At 39.2% G+C, this 21509-nt stretch overlaps 2 protein-coding genes across 2 annotated transcripts; one reads left to right on the top strand and one right to left on the bottom strand.

Moving 5' to 3' along the window:
- Nucleotides 1–3457: 3457 nt before the first annotated feature.
- On the bottom strand, nt 3458–4706 carry LOC121466315 (proline-rich protein HaeIII subfamily 1-like). Its single transcript, XM_041679979.1, has 2 exons — nt 3976–4706; nt 3458–3815 (listed from the first exon to the last, which is right to left on the bottom strand). Exons 1-2 carry the CDS (start codon nt 4704–4706, stop codon nt 3458–3460), a joined length of 1089 nt encoding a protein of 362 aa, XP_041535913.1.
- On the top strand, nt 4256–19494 carry Fbxo30 (F-box protein 30). Its single transcript, XM_041680380.1, has 3 exons — nt 4256–4418; nt 13230–15279; nt 18640–19494. Exons 2-3 carry the CDS (start codon nt 13246–13248, stop codon nt 18841–18843), a joined length of 2238 nt encoding a protein of 745 aa, XP_041536314.1. The 5' UTR covers nt 4256–4418; nt 13230–13245; the 3' UTR covers nt 18844–19494.
- The last annotated feature ends 2015 nt before the right edge of the window (nt 19495–21509 follow it).

The raw sequence follows: 21509 nt of genomic DNA, 5'->3' as shown, positions 1-21509 counted from the left end.
ATGAGTTCGAGGCCAGCCTGGTCTACAGAGTGAGTTCCAGGACAGCCAAAGTTACACAGATAAACCCTGTCTCAAAAAACGAGAGAGAGAGAGAGAGAGAGAGAGAGAGAGAGAGAGAGAGAAGACTATTTAATTCTGTGTATAGGTGTGTTTGTGGATTGTGCAGGTAAATAAAGCGACAGAGGAGCCAAGAAAAGGAATTTGAATCCCCTAGAACTGGGGGACTAAGAGCTGCCTTATGTGAGAACTGGGGACTGAACTTGGGTTTTCTGAAAGTGCAGGAAGGGCTCTTAATGGCTGAGCTATCTCTCTGGACCCATAGATGACTTTCAGAAGTAACTACCAATAGCAGTAAAAACTGTCTTTCTATTCTACTAATCAGCACCACTGTAAATGTGAAGAAAGTGTCTTGGTTTTGTTTTGTCTTCTACGATCTATTTATCTCCACTGTTGTCATTGGTGTCCCTCCGATTCCACAAAATATGGAAATTCCACAAAACGTGGGCTTCCCAGAGTGACAACTTGCTTCATAAAAATCGTAAGGAGGAAAAGTCTTTCAAATCAGGGGTGTTGGCCTTTGACATACCCTATTGGTAACATTGCACATTACAATGTGCAAATTACAGGGCCCAGGAATGTCAAGGTGAAGTTAGACACATTTACAACTCCTAGGAGGCATGGGTCACAGCGACCTTAGAGTCAGGCACAAGAGGGGACTTTCCAAAGGAACTAAGGGCTAATTAACATTCAGCACAGGAATTAAATTCTAGAGGAAAGTGACATGCCAATGGTTTAAGAATCAGGCTATTCCTAGAAATAACTACAAAATTCTAGTCTGTCATTTTTATGGCTGACTAAAAAGTCGACTTTTCTGTGATGACTGAATCCCTCCCACCTCCAGCCATGCATACACGGGGCTTTTGAAAATTTGAAAAACATCATAGGGCTTTCATGTAATTAGCTGGATTTTCAGGATCAGAAGAAATGAAGCTACTATGTTCTCTGCGGCCATGTGCCACAGAGGGTGAGTAGAACAACTTAAAACAGGGCTTGTCTGCTGCCAACACCTCCCTCTGGGTCCACTTGTTAACCATGGCATTAGCTGGTGGCATCTGTCTTTGCTACCCCTCCAACAGAGAACAGTAGGGCTGAGTTCACTTATGGGGTTTTAAAATTGGTTTCTTCTAGCCTTTTAATGTATATCAGTTTTTTTCTGAGTGAAAATTTTATATTCAGAAATTAAATACCACCTCTCTACTAAACACTGATAGTGTAGTTACACAGATAGTTTTAGATGGATGAGAAAAAGGATGACTGTCATTTCCATCTGAGTCCACCTGTTTACATCCTCACCTCCCACACCAGACACGGAGTACCACCAAATGCTAGTCACCTGACATGCAACAACACTTCCACAGGCTCAGCTTCTGGGTTGGGGAAGGGCAGAGTAATTCATTTATTGAGCAAATATATAGTCTCTATTCTAGGCACTGTATTGATAAGTATAATCTCATTAACTCAAGACATGGAGCACTGATATATATGTTTCTTTTTACAATATGGTTTAAAAGGTCTGTGGTACTTATGGACAAAACCCGAGTCTTCTATTTTCCAACATTTCAGGTGGATTTAAATTCCTTTGATTACTTATTTAAAACTTGGAGCTATAAAATTTGTTCTTGGGAGGTTTCTTCTAAATTCCCACACAACTTGATGCAACCGCATTTTTTCGTGTTTCCAATGAATTTGTATTGGAGAGATAATTGGAGCTGTTAAATTTCAGGTCCTGGTATTAGGTGATTCGAACTGGCTTGTGAAGAACGGCCCTTCCTACCACACAGTCCCAGTTGGGAATTCCCATGGTCTCCAGACTTCACAGCTGCAAATCTACCCCTGCCCGCTCACACTTGTCTCTGGCCAGTGATGCTTTCCCTAATTAGCACATGACTTAATCTGGAGTCTTGACTTTTTGGTTGCTTTGGCCACAGGCTGGTGGGCTAGCTGGGCACAGAAGTTTATTCAAATTTCGATGCTGTTAGCCTTGGCAGGGAACAAATGGAAGGCTGATTTGTCAGGATGGGTTTGCTCTGAAAACTTCTACCTCTTGCAGTCTAGTCTTGTGTGCAGGCTTTGTGACTGCGGTGTTATGGGGTAGGTTCTGTGTATGCATGTAGAGTGCCATTCCTCAGGAACCATCTACTCTCTTCCTGCTGGTCCGCTGCCTCCCCAGTGCCAGAATTAAATCCTCCTTCGTATTTCCTTAGCCACTAGACCTGACTTTTTACACAGGTGCTGGGAACCTCAGGTTCTCCTTCTGGCTCAGCCAAAACTTTACCAACTTCCTGTCCTCTAGTTTTTGTTTATCATTTTCATCGAACCCCACACTGAGAATGACCTCTAGAAAACTGGGATTTGTACTTTTGTTAATTGTTATAACTTGAGAACAGAGGAAGGTTCCTCTCTTTATAGAGAGTAGACAGGTCAAACCTCTACTGCTAATTCATTCATTTATTTTTTATACTGCTTTAAATTGCCGAAGTACCTGATGCTTTCCTGGGTGGTTAAGCCACAGAAAAGGTAGCATTGCTCAGTCGCAAGTCTAGACCAAATTCCATGTAGACTACAGAGGACATATTTGAAGAAATGTGATTCCTGTTTTGTTTTTGCTTTTTGTTTTTTTAGGAAATCTGAGTCTCTGGTTATCACTTACGGAAGGGCAGAGGTTTTTTGGCTTGCCCCGAGTCCCACTCAGCTGGAGAAGGGAGAAAGTGACCTAGCGTCAACTGGGTGATTTAGGAAAGCACAAAGTCCAGCCAGGTGGTGGTGGCACACGCCTTTATTCCCAGCACTTGGGAGGCAGAGGCATGATGGATCTCTGTGAGTTCGAAGCCAGCCTGGCTACAAGAGCTAGTGCCAGGACAGGCTCCAAAGCCACAGACTAAACCCTGTCTCCAAAAACCAAAAAAAAAAAAAAAAAAAAAAAAAAGCACAAAGCCCAAAAGTACAACTAATACTATCATTTAATAATAGGATGCCTTTGGAATCCCTTATTTTTATAAAAAGGGGTTGTAATGGAAGAGTGTGTGACTCAATCATGACCACGTGTAGAGTAGAAGCAAGTTTTCCACCATTTCACCTGCCCGCTTCACTTTTCTTACCCTGGCCCTTTGGGTTCTCACACTTTGGTCTGAGGACAAGAGCCTGCCTATAGCCAAATCTTAAAAATAAAAACAACAACAACAAACAAACAAAAAAAACCCCCCCAAAAACAGAAAGGAAAAAGAAAAAGAGCAATACACAATCCAACCGTTCTGAATGTTTCAAAAATCCAAATTTCTTCATTAAAAAACAACAACAAAAGGACTTTTACAGTGTGATTTGTCTAAGCTCCCCCAAGGTTTTGTGTTGTTACTCGAGTGTGCAGATCTTTCAGGCGAAGTCTGAAGAGCAAGTCCCTTCAGGACGGTGAATCATGTGAGCCATCGTTCCCAACAGCTGGGGTACAAATGCTGTCACCAGAAGGAGCACACAACAGGGTTTTCTCACCTCTGCCCCGCCCCATTCCCTTCACGATGGTTTTGGGATGGGAGTGGGCATGAGGCCTCCAGACGGTGGGCGTCGGTGACATCACTGTCCCCCGCCCCGCTCCACAGCCGGGCCGGCAGTAGTAACCGGATCGCCTACGGGCACTGTGTGTAGCAGGGTGACCGCGCTTTTGTCCCCAAGGTATTTCCCAGAAGTCGCGCCGCGCCCTCTGGAGGCCCCGTGGGTCGCCCACGGAAACCGTCCTCCGCGGGCTGCCGGGCAGCAGAGTCCTACAAGGGGAAACGGGTCACCGAGTCACAGGGCTGGGGCACGTGAGGTGGTGGCCGTTACCACCGACAATCGGGAGCTGACCTATTTCCTGCGAGTGCGAGCGGGCGGGCGAGCGAGGAGCACGGGTCACGCGCGCTCCTCGGTGCCAGCGTCCTCTACAGTGCCACAGGAGCTCTGGGATTCCTTCCCGAAAACCAAGGTCCGGGAGCGGACCCGGGCTGGGAGCACGGCGGGAGGCGAGCGGGAGCACCTCCGGGAGAAGCGGAGACGCGCCTAACCAGCCGCTCACCAGCGCGTTCTCCGGTCCGCCCTCCCCAGGTCGCGGCCCCGGCAGAGGACAGCGTGCGCGTCCCCGGCGGCCGTGCGTGCGCGGGCCCGCTGCCGGGCCGAGGGGGGCGGGGCGCAGCGGGGCGGGGCGCACGAGGAGGGCGGTGGCGGTTGGAGGCCGAGGAGAAAAGGCGGCGGTCTGGCCGGGGCGGAGGCTCAGAGGGGTCGGACGGGCCGGGCTCCGTGCTTGGTTCGGTTGCGGTGACGGTGCGGAGTCGCCGGGCGCGACGGCCAGGGCAGCCGGGGCCTGAGCGGCGCTGCGGGCGCGCGGGCCGGTGAGTGTGGCGAGGCCGCGGGAGGCTGGCGCGGGGACGCGGGCGACGGGGCTGCGCCGGGTCAGCGGCCGGGGACGGCGCAGGGCCGAGGGGGCAGCGGGCCCGGTGGAGTCGGCGCTGCTCAGGGCCTGTCCTGCTCGGCGGGGACACGGGACCGCGCCCAGTCGTCTCTGTGTGTGGCCTTCCGAGCCGCCCGGCCAATGGCGCCACGACCCCCGGGGACGCAGACCCCGGTGAGGTCCCCTCTCCTTGTGCACGGAGGACCCTGGGAAGCCGGGGTCGCCCCATCTGGCTTGTGGGAAATGAACTGGGGTGGTTTGGGCACAAACGGGTTAAAGGTCTGCGAGGCATCTCCAACTGTCTGCTCGGGATGAGCGAAGTTGGTAACTTTTCCATTCATGGAAGTGAGAGGCGCCCAGGCTTAGCCTTGGCCCTTGTTAAAGGGAAACTTTGGACTCTCCCCGCAAGTTTCTGGGTCCTACTTACGGAGTCTCAGATTGGAAGCAGGACGTGGAACGCACAGTGGATGCAGAGTCACCCGGGACTAGAATACATTTTTACCTTGATGGCGGCCCGTGTTTACCGTGGTTCTCCTGCCCTCCCATTTTGGAGTCCTGTGGTTAAATCCCGGATAAAAGATGCTTGGGAAGGAGTTGACCTTTTCTCCCATGATTGCTTTGTTGACTGTGATCCAAGATGAAGTTATTTATGGGCATTCTGGTATCAGTGAGGGTTAAAAGTTTTAATAACGAAGTCTCAGAGAGTTTCTGGATTTCTTTTCATTTGCTGTTTGCTAAATTTCAGACATAGTAAGTTACATTAACATGGTTTGCACGTTTTTGTGTCAAAAGTTTTCCAAGACAATCCCATGCTGACTGGCAAAAAGAAAAGAATAACATGAAGGGTTCCTGCTGCGTTTTTCTAAGGCACGCGTTCCCTCTGCTGTTGTGTTGAATCACTCACTCTTCCTTATGCTTAGTCACTGTTTTTTACTGTAGGAGTTTAGTTGGGGACAACATGATGTTTTGCTAACTTTTTAGATTGCCAGCTTGTACCTGATACTTAATACAGTGACATAAGCTTTTGTATGTGTATATGTGATTCTAGAAATAGTTTTATGAGTAGTATATGAAAGTGAAGTTTGCCTTTGTGGTATTCGTTTAATTTCAATCCAGTATTTTTGAGTGTTTAGGCTCGTGTTTGGGGTTTCTTGTATATTTTTGTTTTAAGTTATAAAATACTTAAATAAAATATGCTTTCAAAAGTAATATTACATAAAATAATTAACACTTCCTGCGTGATTGGAAAGGTGCTTTAAGGTCACTCAACCAGGCTTTAGTTGATATGTTTATTATTTGATAGAGCCTGTTTCTAAAATACTACTGTTAGATAATCTTAAATAAGTTTCTAAGACTGGTGTTTATTTTTATAAAAGGAGTTATTCTTGCTGGGCATGTTCTTGGAGAATGTCACTGTATTTATACATTATATTTAATGATAAAACTTTTAAGAAGACTGAGTGAAAATCACTAAGTCTCGTATTAACTGTGATGGATAGGAGAGATTCAAGCTGAAGCTGTAGCTTGTATATTGTACATGTTAAAAGGAAAGGATTAGACACAAATATACCTCAATCAAAACCTAGGTATTTTTGTTTTGAGTCAAAAAGGTGTCTTTGTTGTAAAGAATGGTTAAAGTTAGCAGTGGGGTAGTTCCTCCTAGAGCTGCATTTAGTAAGCTTTATAAATTTAAGTAATATTTAAAGATGTTTATAAGTCTGGCTGTAAAGCAAAGCAGAATACATCCACTTGACAGTAACAATGTCTGTATACTATTGAGCACAGACATAACTGTAATCAGCCTTTCAGAAATTCTGGATTGTTTTCAAAGAATCATTGCCTCAAGATCCAAAGCTGAGGCTCGGTAGAAGCCCACTCCCTCTTGCTGTCTTCCACTGAGTCCTGCCATTTGGGTAGACCTATTTTTATCTGTGTATTAATTCAAGTAGGTTCTTTTCTGGGTATTTAATGTTTTCTACCATTTTAATTTCTGATCTAAGTCTTTGATTATTTGTTTAGTGGAGAAAATTGTGAATAGTTAGAACTTTTGTTTAAAAATCTTTAACCATGACCAGGTTTAAAAATGACAGTTGTATGTTTTGATTATAGTACATATTTTGATATAGTACATAAGGATGGATAAGAACATGAAAATAAATATTCATGCCATTAGTTCATTTTTCTTTAAAGCCAGAAGTAAAGTTTAATGAAATGATTAGAAAATATAACTCATTTATCCATCTGGTTAGTCTCAGTTGTCAACTTGACAAAACCTAGAGTTATCTGAGAGAAGAAGCCTCAATTGAGGAATTGCCTAGCTCACTCTGTCCTGGGTGGATGCCATGCTGGATTGTCTTTAGTCGTAACTGATGTGGGAGGGCCCAGTCTTATCTATCCCTAGACTAATAGATGGTCCTGGACTATTTAAGAAGAGCATCAGACAGTGAGCAGGCCAAAAAGCAGCATTCCATCATGGTTTCTGCTTGAGTTCCTACCCTGACTCTCCTGGATAAACTGTGACCTGGAAGTGTTAGCTGAAACAAACCTTTTCCACTCTGTAGTTGCTTTTGATCCATTTTTATGTTTCCACAACAGTATAGTGGAATTAGAACACCTTTGGGTTGGGAGTATGTACTATGAGTTGGAAATTTAGTGATAATCTAACTTTCATCGTGGGTAGCCATCTGCATCACCACCACCACCACAGATTTAAGTCTTCTGTTGCTTGTTTTGTTTTTACTGTGTTCAAAACAGAGTCCAAATGCTTGTATCTGCTAGACGAGTGCTTTACTGCTGAGCTACCTGGATACCACCTCCACCCTTTAAAAGCAGATAGAATGACTGAGGTATAGATTTATCTTCAAAACTAAATGTACCTATTTGATTAGTGGGTCATTCAGTGATTCTATTTACTAGATACTAGTACCTCTGACTATACAAAAGGTAAGGTTTCCTAGAGACACTTATAACTGGTTGCTCAATTGTTAATTTTGGTAATGGACTTCCTTATAATTAATTAGACAAGATTGGTTCCACATCAGCCTCATATTAAACAGGTTTGTTTAGTAGAAGTCTGTTTCATCTAATACACAAATGTAATGCTATGCTAAGCAGTCAGGCTGCTGCCACTTCATATTTTGAGCTGATTTTCGTTTGTGTCCTGCTCACCTGTACATGTTCTGGCAACAACTATTGTCTTCCCTTATTTTACCTGATACTTTTCTCTATATTCAGTTTTCTAAGGTTTTAAAAAGGTAGAAAATTACCTTTTGATTGTCTTTACTATTATTTTTCTCTTTTTCTTCATATATACATATATATGAATATTATATATATATATATATATATATATATATATATATATATATATATATGAATATGATACCCAGGACACATTATCCAGGTGCTTAGGAAGTGTTTGAACACCATTAACTCTGTGTGACTGGTTGAGATATTTTGTTTTAAACTAATTTTGAAATGTTAAATCTGTAAGTTTTTATTATGTCATGGTGTATTTTCATGAAATCAAGAATGGGAATTGATTTTCTTGTATTCTTTCATTTGTGTATTTACACAAATGAATCTCAAAGCACAATTTTGAATTCAGGGAACGTAAGGATGGTATGAGACAGATGGTTTTGTGTTCTTGGAGATTATGCTTTGCTATAGAACTAGTTATTTAAAAAAATGAATTATTTATTTTCAGTTGTCCCTAGTAATGCCCTAAAGTACAGCATGTAATAAGCATGCATTTTGTAAGGGCTCCAGGCCTTGCCTTGGGTTCTAGGGCAGGGTCACAAGCTGAAACTGGAGTTGAGACACATGGCATATCAGGAGGAGAGGTGTGTGTATTTGTGTGTGTGTCTTAGGAACTGGTGACATTAGAAACAGCCATGAGTTGCATTAAACAACTCTTCTTAGCATGTCTTAAATTTTGCTAGTTTATGATTATGTTATCTCCTTAATGTATTTTAGTGAATTTTGAGTAATTGTTGGGGGTACTGTCTCTGTGCCTTAAATGGCAACTTCTCATTTCATTGTATGGGAAAATGCCATGTCTTAAAACTATTTTTAAGGATTGCTAGTCAGCCACAGAGTATGAGTTGGCAACCAACTTCTGTTAGAGAAAATGGCAACTATTGTAAAATATTCCATCATTTACAAATAATGTGTAGTCTAATGAAACTTTTCAGTAATTCTTTCAAGTGTAGATTAATAGAAATTGATTTTAGCTTGTTTTAAAAAACCTCTTGAGTTTAATAAAGCTCATCTTGAACTTGAAGACATAATTTTAGCAACATGTTTTCTGCTAGGCCTGCTGTGTCATTGTTCAACTGATAAATCAAAGATTGAAGTTTAAAAACCTGTTCCACAGGATTTGTGAGCAATTTGAAATACTCTGTGATGGCTTTTTAAATTTTAAAATAATGATCTTGATTAGAAAAAGGATAAATCTGGAAGAACTTTAAAGTTTGAAGGCAAATCTCTCTCCCTAGAAAGACTGTTGTTATATTTTCTTATTTCTTTGTTTATTTAACTATAAAGTAAACTTGATCTAGATTCCTACTTTGTATAGCTATATTGAGAATGGTTAAATTCATACTGTTTCATATGTTCATATTTAAAGCATGTGTCAAAGGAAAGTAATGTGCTTTAGCAATTATAGACCCACAAGAGTGATTAAGTGTTAGAATAAACTACAAGCAAAATTGTGTAATCTTCATTCCTCAAATAACATCTTAAAATTAAATCACCAATTGTTAAAGAGCTATTTTCTTAACTTTTTAATAAGTAAACATGTCTGCTATTCCACATGAAAATTGATAAGATGTACATTTAAGTCCTATCTTGTCACTTAACTAGATAGATGACTTTGGAAAGGTCACTTACTGCTTCTGAACACTATTTTTCTCTGAGTTGCAGGAAATTGACTTGGTATTTGTTAAGAAGGATACAGTAGGTAATAAAATTAATATTACCCCCTTTTCTAAGTTTACTTTTAAAACTAATAAAATACTTCAGATGTGTTGCTGAGGCTGCATTTTTTTTAAACATTTTTATTGAGAAGGGGTAATGTGGAAGATGCTACTTATTTTGAAACTTGAGAACCTTCTCCTTCTACCTTTGCAAGTTGTTACTGTTTTTGCAGGTTAGTCAGAATTGCACCTTTCAATTAGGTGCTATCTTTAAGATGTGTTCTGCCTGATGTGATTATGTGATGGTGTGTGCAACAACGTAACGTGCTCATTGAAGTCCTAAAAGCAGTGGTCACTGTTGAAACAGCTTGTCATTTTAGGTTTCCCTCTTAGCAACAGTCAAGCTTATCCTCTAGCATGTGAGATAAACTCAGTCTTGTTATTGCAAAATAAGAAAGCTCCAGCTTTTTTCACAATCTAATTCCTCAGCAAGGTTTGTCTTAATTCTTATTAAACATTTTCATTGCTTTAATTATAAATATTTGCCATACTTAATCTCTCATTTCCTTTCTTGTTCTTTTAGTACAACTAGTTTAAATTTAGAATAAACTCTTGCCTATGGAATTTATAAGAAAACAACATTTTTGGAAGTATTTATCTCATGTTGTTATTTTTAAGCACAATTTAAAGCTGACTTGGTGTTGAATGTGTACATTGTTCCCTGGCATTGTTGACCATCACAATATCAACTTGGGATTTTGCTACTCGTGCAGAGGAGCTCTGTTGGTAACAGCTGGGTTTTTGCTCTTCCTGTTGAGGAATGTTAGTCTTCTACCAGAAAAAAGTTGTAACAATTTGTGGAGTGATTACCCATCTAAACCAATCTAGAATTTATGGAGATACGCGCTAGAGAGTCAGCAGCAATCTGCACCCAATGAAAAAAATAGGCTACGAATCTTTTTATTTAGAAATTATACACTGCAGTGTAATTTATTTTCGAAAACACCAAGTTGAATTGCCTCTGCAATATACAGGTAGAACTATAAAGAGCTGTAGAGGTCTGGAGTTTGAAACATTTTTAGGCAGCATGTAAGAAGAGTTTTCTGCCTATAGATGGTAAATGAAAGTTGGAAAAACCTAGCACACCCAGTAGGAATAGTGTCATGAAAAATGACATGAAATCCTGAAGAAAATTAGTATTCAAGGAAAGACCATCCATGTAGTGATAGGAGGGGCGGGCTGTGTTCTTGCCCAGCTCCCGCAGGGCTAGCTTATGCCCCGAAATAACAACACACAAATTGTATTTTTTTAAACACTGTTTGACCCATTATCTGTAGCCTCTTATTGGCTAATTTTTACATCTTGTTTTAATCCATATATATTAATCTGGGTAGCACCATGAGGTGGTGGCTTTCCGGGAAGGATCTTAACCTGTGTCCATCTTGGAGAGGAGAGGCATGACATCTGTCTGAGGCGTCTGCCTCACTTCCCTTCTTTTTAGCATTTTGTTCTGTCTACTCTACCCACCTATGTTTTGACCTATTAGGCCAAGCAGTTTTTTTTATTAATTAACCAATGAAAGCAACAGATAGACAGATGACCCTCCTCCATCACATCCAGAGAGATAGCAGGGAACTTGCTTAAGTGTGATAAGGTGGGAAAGGGAAGGTACAGCCAAGGGGATGGGAGCTAGAGGAGGCAAGAAGAAAAAGAGCCCTTTAGACTGATGAGGACCTTTGTCTTAATGTGGGGAATAAAAACACATGAGAGGGCCGCTGAATATGTGCATAGGAAACTACAAGTTTTGGTTTGTTTTTCTTAAAATTTGACTTGGAAATAAGAATGATAGGAAAAGACAGGTATTTTTTAACTTCACCGCTAATAGAAACAAATGAAGCAGTTAAAGATTTTAGGGGAAAAAAATGTATTGAATAAGCTTACAGTTAAGTCAGCATATTTTGCTTAACACTTTTTCTAATTTTTGGTATAAACTTTGCTTGGTGCAATGTTAAAAAAAAAAATCAGTTTTAAGATGAGAGAGTCCAGGAGAGTAGGCCACGCACTTCCCATGGGCAGCACATAGAGCCAACTCCATTGGTGTTAATATGGGTGAGAAGTAGTGAGCATGGGAGAACTGGCCTACTCATCTGTCAGGTCAGGCATGGGTGGAGGAGAGATTGCTGTCCCCACCCCACCCCACCTCACCCCATCAACACCTGAAGCTGGTGGAAGAGCTGGCCCTACTCTCATCAGTTGCCGCACTCAGGAGAGCAACCTCTACATGTCTCCCGTATAACACAGTGGTGTAGGTATGAGAGAACCAACCCGGAGGATGTGAAAGTGGGAGAAGTGGCCCCACCCCTTGCTTCTTGCTCCAGGAGGTGAAATAGCATGGGCAATGCAGGAGAGGTCATTCTGGTGGTGAGGACAAGGGAGAATTGGTGGGCTGACCAACCCTGCAATTTCCTAAGCCCAGGACCAGGGGATATGTGTTGACCCACCCTAACATCCACCCCATCTGTCGTCTCCTGGAGCATGGGGTGGGTGGTTGGGTGGGTTACTCTTGTGGACCCAGGACTGCAAGATCTCCATGACACAGGGCAGCAATGGAATATCCAGGAAGAGTCGCAGAAACCAGGGACCTCAAACCAGACCAGTTATTCTTTGGATGAATGCCTGCATGTAAAAAAATCTATGGATGGAGGGGTTTGCTGTGTGACTCACTGTGTCACACTGCAGCTTCTGTAATGAGAAACCCCCCATCTCATGGGGGAGCATTTCTTCTCTTAAATTTTATTATCCTTGTGGGGGGAAGGAGATGGGTGAGGTTCAGAGATGTGGTGTGGAGACATAATGTAAAAGACACAAAGAATAAATAGAAAATTAAAAAGAAGATGGGTGTCTGTAATCCCTTGTTATTTCATAGATAGTTTCTAGTTAAAGTTAAAATGACTTTCACTTACTAAAAAACTGAAATCCATAGACTAGCCTATTACATTCATGATTGGCCCAGTTCCCTTTTGGCCTCATTTCTCATGACTTTCTTGCATTTCAACATAATCCATTAATATTAGGAAGATTGAACATATTTTGTCGATTCATTTGCTGTTACTTCAGAAATGAATTTCCCTTTCTTAGTAATTTACTCTTCTTCCTTTCTATGCTAATTCTCTTCGCTGTGCTTCCATTTTCCTCCTATTGTATTGACCCACATAATGTGATCAAGTTTTGTAACTCCTTCAAGAGGAGATGCTAATTCCCCTGTATATTGCTAGAGGGAACACGGTGCCTGATACCTAGGGACTAGCAAGAAACTCATATTTAGTAAAGTGAATGAGAGCTGGCCTTCAGAAGTAATATATATACATATATATATATGCATGTATTCTCAACAACATGATGAGGGGTCTGCAATGAGGCATATCAAAATCAAGTTAATTGAAATTTAAAAGCTAAAATCTATAGTATTCTCTGAAATTTGGGAGTTAAAATAACACTTTTATTATAATTTATTTAGTATATAATACTATATTTTGAATATTATATTTGGAAGCCATAATATGCATATTATATATATCGTTACCTAGTATGTAAATGTGAAACTATGACTAGATTGATACTAAAATACTAGATTGTTACTAAAAGTGTTTAAGCTCCTTTAGGGTGTATTAATTATATGTCAAATTAACCACTTAAATGTTTGTATCTACTTTACATACTTCATTCTTAAGAATAACCTAAAGTATATTGATGATTTGATTTATTATACAGTTTTGAAAAATCAACTATTTTTTTGTCTAATGACTTTCTTTACCTTTTTCTGTTTGAAAAACTAGAGCTGGACTGGCCATTATGGAAGAAGAGGTGCAGCAGCACTCACACTGTGTGAACTGTGTCAGTAGACGGTGTATGACCAGACCAGAGCCTGGGATTTCCTGTGACTTGATTGGTTGTCCTTTGGTTTGTGGAGCAGTTTTCCATTCTTGTAAAGCTGATGAGCATCGACTCTTGTGTCCCTTTGAACGAGTACCTTGCTTAAATAGTAACTTCGGGTGTCCATTTACCATGGTGCGAAATAAAGTCGCTGAACATCTAGAAGTGTGTCCTGCAAGTGTGGTGTGCTGTACAATGGAATGGAACCGATGGCCAGTTAGTTACGCAGACCGGAAATCATATGAAAATCTAAGCAGAGATGTTGATGAAGTGGCACAATTAGACATGGCCTTGGCTCTTCAAGATCAAAGAATGCTGTTGGAATCTCTCAAAGTGGCCACCATGATGTCAAAAACAACTGATAAAATATCTGAACCTAGAGAACAAATTTCAGTGAAATCAAGTGTTCAGGAAATGCCATGTACTAATGGGTTGGTATCTGTTGATGAAGAATCTTATGGTGCACTTTATCAAGCTACTGTAGAAACAACCAGAAGTTTGGCTGCTGCTTTAGATATCCTGAATTCTGCCACAAGAGACATTGGCATATTAAATACAAGTCTTCATGCCACCACAAATGACATGGATGAGAATAACAGAGATAGCGTTCAGGACAGAAACTTAAAAGACCAGGACCACCTTCATGAGGATGAGATAGGAGCAGTAGGTGGAGTTGACCATAATGGCACAAGTCAGAATGCTCAGTTTGAACAAAATGGTTCAAGTGATTTACTGTGTGACTTACGTGCAAGTTCTGTTGGTACTTCTACTCTTTGTAATGGCTTTCCTTTGGAAAAAACGTGTTCACCGGTCAAAGACCAGGATCACAGTTTTCCTGCTGATTCCATGGAAAGAAATATAGAAAATGGAGAATGTGCAGCAGCAGATGGTACTTCAGAACCTTCCAGTTCACTTTTAGTAGCAGCACAACTTAGGGAAATAATTCCTTTCAGTGCTTTGCCAGATAGCACATTTCAACATATCCTCATGCCACATGAAGATGGTGAGGAGGACTTGTATTGGAAGAAGGTAGACTTAGGGAGCTTGAAGGATCTTGATGAATCACCCTTCAGTCATGCTCCTTCATTCAAGTTTCTTTCTAATTCATGGTATATACCAAAGGAAGACAAAGCCGTTGATACATCAGATTTAGAAGTTGCAGAAGATCCCATGGACCTCCAAGGAATAGATCTGATTACAGCAGCATTACTGTTTTGTCTGGGAGATTCTCCAGGTGGGAGGGGTATATCTGATAGCCGTATGGTTGATGTTTATCATGTTGACTTTGGAACACAGACTTTTTCACTTCCATCTGCAATATTAGCTACAGATACAATGGTTGGAGAAATAGCTTCAGCTTCAGCATGTGATCATGCCAATCCACAGCTTTCAAATCCAAGCCCTTTTCAGACACTTGGGCTGGATTTAGTTTTGGAATGTGTTGCTAGGTACCAGCCTAAGCAGCGTTCAATGTTTACCTTTGTATGTGGACAGTTGTTTAGAAGAAAAGAATTTTCTTCCCATTTTAAGAATGTGCATGGTGACATTCATGCTGGACTCAATGGGTGGATGGAACAGAGGTGTCCTTTGGCTTACTATGGTTGTACCTACTCTCAGCGTAGATTTTGTCCATCAACACAAGGAGCAAAGATTATACATGATCGCCATTTAAGGTCATTTGGAGTTCAGCCATGTGTATCTACAGTATTAGAAGAGCCATCTAGAAACTGTGTGTTGGGATTACGTAGTGACCATCTAAGCAGTCTCCCATTCGAGGTACTGCAACATATTGCAGGCTTTCTTGACGGCTTCAGTTTATGCCAGCTTGCGTGTGTATCTAGGCTAATGAGAGATGTGTGTGGCAGTCTACTTCAGTCTCGTGGAATGGTAATATTGCAGTGGGGGAAAAAGAAGTATCCAGAAGGAAATTCATCGTGGCAGATAAAGGAAAAGGTTAGTTTAATTTTAATTCATCAATCTCTTTTAACATAAAATAGGCATTTATTAATGCTATGCTACATCTAATAACTTTTTGAAAAAGTGACCATATCCTATAGTATACTAAGTCAATATGATGGCACATTTTAAAAGTGATAATAGAGGACTAAAGTCATTAGAATTCTTAGTTACCGTTACTAGTATATCATAGATTTCTTGGCTTTAAAGTCTGTTCTAATACTTGTGTGTCTTCAGATAACCAATTTTCCTTCAGTTCTTCACTAACCACTTTGTGTCTGTTTTACTACCTGTCATCTTCTAGTTTTGTCTGAAACATTGTCACCCAGCTGAGGAACCTAGGAGAGGATTTCCTTTGGCCTTCAATTGTCTCTGTTCTTAATAGTGTCTTTTTCAGGATGAGAAATATGTACACACAACACATATATACATATCTACAGCTGTTACAACAGTTATTCTAGTAATTGACCAACAAACTGCTTAGGTGATGGCCTGAATGGGTGAGTGATGCTGGGTGAGAAGAATAGAGCTTGTTACTGTGTATGGAGACTCTGGGCTTACTGCAAAGGGGAATGAATATTATTCAGAAATTGATATGGAAATTTAGGTAGACTTAAATTTTATTTACACTCTGTTTTTACTCTGGTTTTGCCTAGCTTCTTCTATTAGAAGCTCTATCCAGGGCAATCACAGTACCTCTGATAGAGACCCATAATTGTACCATCAACCAACTTCCAAATCATGACATGGGAATTTCTTATTAGCTTAGCTTATTAGCGTAGCTTAGGCTCATTTCTGGCTAGCTCTTTTAACTTAAATTAACCTGTTTCTCTTTATCTACCCTTTGCCTTGAGGCTTTTTACCTTTGCTTTCCTTATGTATATCTTCCTTTCACTGCTTCTCTCTCATGTCTGGCTGTCTGGCATCTGCGTGACTGACTGACCCTGATGTGTCCCTCTCTTTATCCCTGTTCTCTTCTTCTCATCTCTCGAGCCTAGATTTCTCCTCCTACTTATTCTGTCTAGCAGCCCAACCTATACTTCTTCTGCCTAGCTGTTGGCCATTCAGTTTTTTGTTTGTTTGTTTGTTTGTTTTTATTATGTCTACAATGTTCTGTCTGTCTGTATGCTTGCTTGCTTGCTGGTCAGAAGAGGGCACCAGATCTCATTACAGATGGCTGTGAACCACCATGTGGTTGCTGGGAATTGAACTCAGGACCTTTGGAAGAGCAGTCAGTGCTCTTCACCTCTGAGCTATCTCTTCAGCCCTGGTCATTCGGTTTTTTATTAGAGCACTCAGGTGCCATGGTCAGGCAACATGAAACAAATGCAGCCCATCTTTAACTAATTAACCACACATCTTACATTGTTAAACAAATGCAGCAAAAACAAATTTACACACACCTTACACAGTTAAAATAATATTCCACAGTATAAACAAATGTAACACATCTTTACATAGTTAAAATATTCCACAACTCGTAATATGAATCTTTACATAAAAACGAACAAACAGTATTTGACTGCATAGCGTTCAGATTTATGTTAATTTATTCTTGGCCCTTAGGTTTTATTTTTACTCATTGCTTTAGTCTTTTAATAAATCTGTGTCTGCTTCTCTGTTTTATTGAGTTTGACCAAAGAATGAATATATAAATTATTTTGAATCCTCCCTCCCCCGCTGAAAGGGTGTTCTGGTGACATAAAGTTTTTTCAGCTAGCTATATATGTGTATTTTTATTTTCTAAGTGATCGAGGGCATCTTTGGAGTAAGATACTGTAATTGTTTTTGTCCTTAGTCACTAGTGTTTATATATATATATGTAATATATATAATAGTGTAAATTTCTACAGAGACCTAGTCTTGAAGATTAAATTGCTATCATTTATACAGATTCTGTGTCCTGTTTTCTCTGTTGAGCCTAAACGAACAAGCAAACATCTACTGAACAAGTCTGCTTGATTATCCCACAGCTTCCCCAAGACTTAGGATGTCCAGCTTATTCTGCCCCTCTACCCACTTAATCTCAGGAAGTAGCATCTTTGTTTACTCAGCTGCCCAAACCAAAGCTTTAAGTGTTAGGGTTGACTCTTTTCTATTCCCTTTATTCCCAAATTCTAGTTGATTGGTCCTTTTTCAAACCTCTCAGATTTGCCTCACAATCTCACCTTTGAGTCTTTTTAGATTATTACCACAGCTTTGGGTTCTTCTCCAGTATAGTCTCTATATAAAAGTTAGAATTATGTATTCTAATTATATTTTATATTATAGTTGATGTAGTGTTTAAAACTTATTTAATATTTATCCGTTGCCTCAGGAATAGAGGCCAACCACTTTATGAAGCCTTTAAACTGTCTCCTAATCTTATCCTTGCCTTGTCAGTCTCCTTCTGTCACTGCATACTCTAGTCACCTTTACTTAGAATGCTGATGTTTCTTTCTTGTCTTAAAGATTATGGATATATCTCCCTGGTGTTCACACTTAAACACCTGCAGTGTGTTAGATAGCATGCATTTTTACATTACTTTTATTAACCTATTACTGCCCCCACTTTCAAAAGAACAATAACCTGTCAAATATTTATTTATATATTTATTTATAGTGGTTCTGGGGGTTGAACCTAGGGGTTCCTGTGTGCCATGCAAATATTCTTACTTAACTGATTCCCAGTCCCCTTTTCTCTTTTTTACTATAATGGAGGCCTTCACTGAGTTGTCCAGGCTGGCCTAGAATTCACTCGGTAGTTCAGGTAGGACTTAAGTTTGTTATCCTCCTGCCTCATCCCCTGGGTAGCTGGGACTATAGGCCTGGCAGCAATGATGGATGCTCTTGTCAGCTGAAAATTGTTCTTTTGTCACTGAATTTTAAGGCATCTGGCTACTTTGGAAGCCATTACCCTCTTGAGAAATTGTTATGAATGCTACTCCCTTCCCAGTACTGCTACTTTCTAGAGCATCTACTGCTTACCGTGTGAAGTTAGCTTTCTGTCTTTGTGGCTTCCAAGTCGTGTAGACTAATCCAACTGCAGCTAAGAAAATATTTAGGAGAAAAATACACTGAAAATGCACTGCACACATATTCCTGTTGATTATTCCGTAGACAATGTAATATTACTACACAACAAATTGCATTTGGTATGATGAGTAACCTAGAGATGAAAGTTTATAGGAGGAAGTGGATAACACCACTTTTGACAAGCCTGAATAACAATGGATTTATTCCTTTTTAATTTTAAGCTGTTTGTAACTTGATATTTTATGTTTCTGTATGAATTACAACAGGTAGAGCAGAGCCAAAAGGGTATTCTGATTTTCTGTCTATTGGACTATTTAAATCTAAAGTAGAATTTTCTTCTAGGTATGGCGATTCAGTACTGCATTTTGTTCTGTTAATGAATGGAAATTTGCTGACATCCTAAGCATGGCTGACCACTTGAAGAACTGCAGTTACAATGTTATAGAGAAACGGGAGGAAGCAGTCCCACTGCCGTGCATGTGTGTGACTCGAGAGCTCACTAAAGAAGGACGTTCACTCCGCTCAGTTTTAAAACCCGTGCTTTAAGAACTGTGTTTACTTGCATATACAGGCAAGCACCTGGTCTGAGTTCTTTGTAATATGTGACCTTGTATTAATGTATTAAAGACTACAACTAGCTAAATTTATTGTCACTATGTACATACTGTTTTGCTGTGACATATATTTTTATAATGTACTGTTAGTTGGAAAAAATTGCCTTAATATTTGAAATGTGTGAAATTGTTGGAACATTGCTAGACAGGGTAATTAATCTTTATCAGCATAATTTTTCAAATTACTAATTTTAATGGTGTGCATATTTAAGTTCTAAAAATTTTTGTTTCTCAAACTGAAAAGAACTTGACCAAAAAATTTATTGTTTATGTTTTCTGTGGGTTGAAGCCCATACTATCAGAAGCAAAACTTTGATTCAAAATTTTTCCTGCATAGATTTTTTTTTCACAGAACACATTCAGTTATTTAAACACTGCCAGAAGATTGTTACTAAGTTTTTCTGATACTTTTCTAATTAGTGATCGTATGTGATCTCCAGTACTTACCTAAAGGCACAATAATGACTTCATGCTTTTAAAGCAACTCACAGAAATGCGTTCATCCTCTTTTTCTTACTGCTCTTATGCTGAAAATGATCATGTTCAGTTCTTTTTTCATTAAATTACGTATCTGAAGAGTCAAGGCACAATGTATTATATGACAGATTAAAGTAAAAACAAAGCAAGCCTATGAATTTAACTTGAAATTTTTCATGGTGTTTCATATTTTCCTAGGTATCTAATGTTTGAAAAGAAAATATACCTCACTATAAGTTTGAATTTGACATATTGTTTGAATAAACTTCAAATATTCAGAATACAAAGGGTTTGACTTTTTCAGGGGCTTTTAAAATGTTCATATAGTGAACTATATGTCTATAAAAAATACACTGGTATTGTTTTAAGACATTTTAAAAACTGAAATTTTGTCAGTTACCATCAAACAGAGACCTCTCTTGGTTGATAATCTTGAAACGTTCCCACAGCTATGCTTCACACACTGCTCTGTCAGAACATAAGAATTGTGTCGTTTTTGGGAAGATCAAGTGTGGTTGTGAATAGTCAAGAGCTTACAGTTTTCAAATTTATGTATACCAGTTCACTTAATGTGCTTGTTTTAAAGAAATGAACATGCAGTGTCAGTATTTAGAAGTAGATTCCAGAGGCAGAGACGTAAGTGACGTGTCCAGATGAATGCTAGCAGTGCTAAGCTGAAATGGGTAGTGATGTTGGAAACCACCTGTGTCTACTCTTTCTATGGTTTTCAGAGTGCTTTGTGCTTACTGGTTTCTATTTCTCAGATAAGGTAGTCAGACTAGGGAGGAGGGATCCTTGGGCATTAAAGATGGACTCTCAGCTGCTCCGGATGTGTTGGCAGCGTCAGGTTCTTAGTAGAGTTGAAAAGTGTGGTGGGAAAACTAGTCACTTGTGTTGCCTCGTCCGCCATTTAACTTAGGAGAATTTGTAATTTCGGTGCTTAAACTTTTTTTTCAACTGTGAGTCTGAATTGCATTAAAAACAGTAATAAAAAAAATTTTGTTTCTGCCAAAAGGTAAAAATAGGAATATAAAATTATATAAAATAAAAATTATATTAAAAAGTTATATAAAAATATAACTTTGCTTTTTAAAATTTTTTTCTGAAGAATGTGTCTATTTAGGTAATACAAACATTAACCTTTTATGTTTTTACTTTTTAAAAATTTATGATTCATAAACTTAAATCTAGTTCCACAACTGAGATGATTAACATTTTTTCACCTTTCTTTTTCACTAACTTAAATGGATATTTTAATAACACTATATGTACATGAAAATTGTTTTTATCTACTTTTTTATTTTGTTCAAATATTTTTTACAATTTATTCTGGGTGAAAAAAATGGTAGTCAAACTAGACATATATCTCATTTGAGTTAAGCTAATTTGGCTGTTTTCTGAACCTGTTATTGTTGTAGTTAGCTTTAGATATCCAAAAATGGATACTTAGTAAAACTTGAGTCTTACAGCTAGCATGAAATTCCGGACAGAAAAACTATTACTCATTCTTCATGGTAGTTAATATTTAATTGCCGTTGATATCACTGCATTTTAGCCTGCAGTGATGTGGAGGCAACTTTGGGAGACACAGGAACTGAAAGCTCAAATATTTGCTTAATGAAACAATTTTAGTACTAATGAAATCCTAAAGAATACAATGACCTTGTTTTACAAAAATAGACATGAGCATGGTAAGTATTGTAAAAATATTATAGTCTTATTTAAGAAACTACTAAGAGCTTAAGGCAGAAGTTGAACATTTGGGTTTACAGGGTTGTAAGTGTCATACAGAGAATTCCTCTCTGGGTCTTTGATGAATTCGTTACATGAGTGTTTCAAAGTACTATGAATTATAGCTGAACTTGAATTCACCTCAAGGCTAATCCAAAGCTTTCCAAGTTTTCCTCTAATCATAGGCATTTTTTCCTAACTATATTGAAGATAAAGCTTTTAAAAGAAAGTTAAAACTTACTGGATTAGTTATATTTATTAAATTAAGAAAAGACTACCTCTTAAAAATGAGAACTCTGGGAACTTTAAAAATGTATAGTTTGTTATCTTTATCAATACATTATTGTATGTTTAACTTAAAACAAGTTAACTATTCTGTATTTTATCAAA

Source organism: Microtus oregoni, unplaced genomic scaffold, assembly GCF_018167655.1.
Source record: "Microtus oregoni isolate MIOR12 unplaced genomic scaffold, Mior012 000033F_ref0000390, whole genome shotgun sequence".
NCBI classification, from domain to species: Eukaryota; Metazoa; Chordata; class Mammalia; order Rodentia; family Cricetidae; genus Microtus; species Microtus oregoni.
Note: the sequence above shows the minus strand (reverse complement) of the source record. Positions and strands in the feature narration are given on the sequence as shown.

What these genes read in the sequence shown, in the direction of transcription:
- LOC121466315 (XM_041679979.1), bottom strand. Translation starts at nt 4,706, where the DNA reads ATGGGGCGACCCCGGCTTCCCAGGGTCCTCCGTGCACAAGGAGAGGGG. An exon ending in CCCAGAGCTCCTGTGGCACT is followed by an intron (nt 3,816 to 3,975) that starts GTAGAGGACGCT and finishes TTCCCCTTGTAG; the next exon opens with GACTCTGCTGCCCGGCAGCC.
- Fbxo30 (XM_041680380.1), top strand. Translation starts at nt 13,246, where the DNA reads ATGGAAGAAGAGGTGCAGCAGCACTCACACTGTGTGAACTGTGTCAGT. An exon ending in CGTGGCAGATAAAGGAAAAG is followed by an intron (nt 15,280 to 18,639) that starts GTTAGTTTAATT and finishes ATTTTCTTCTAG; the next exon opens with GTATGGCGATTCAGTACTGC.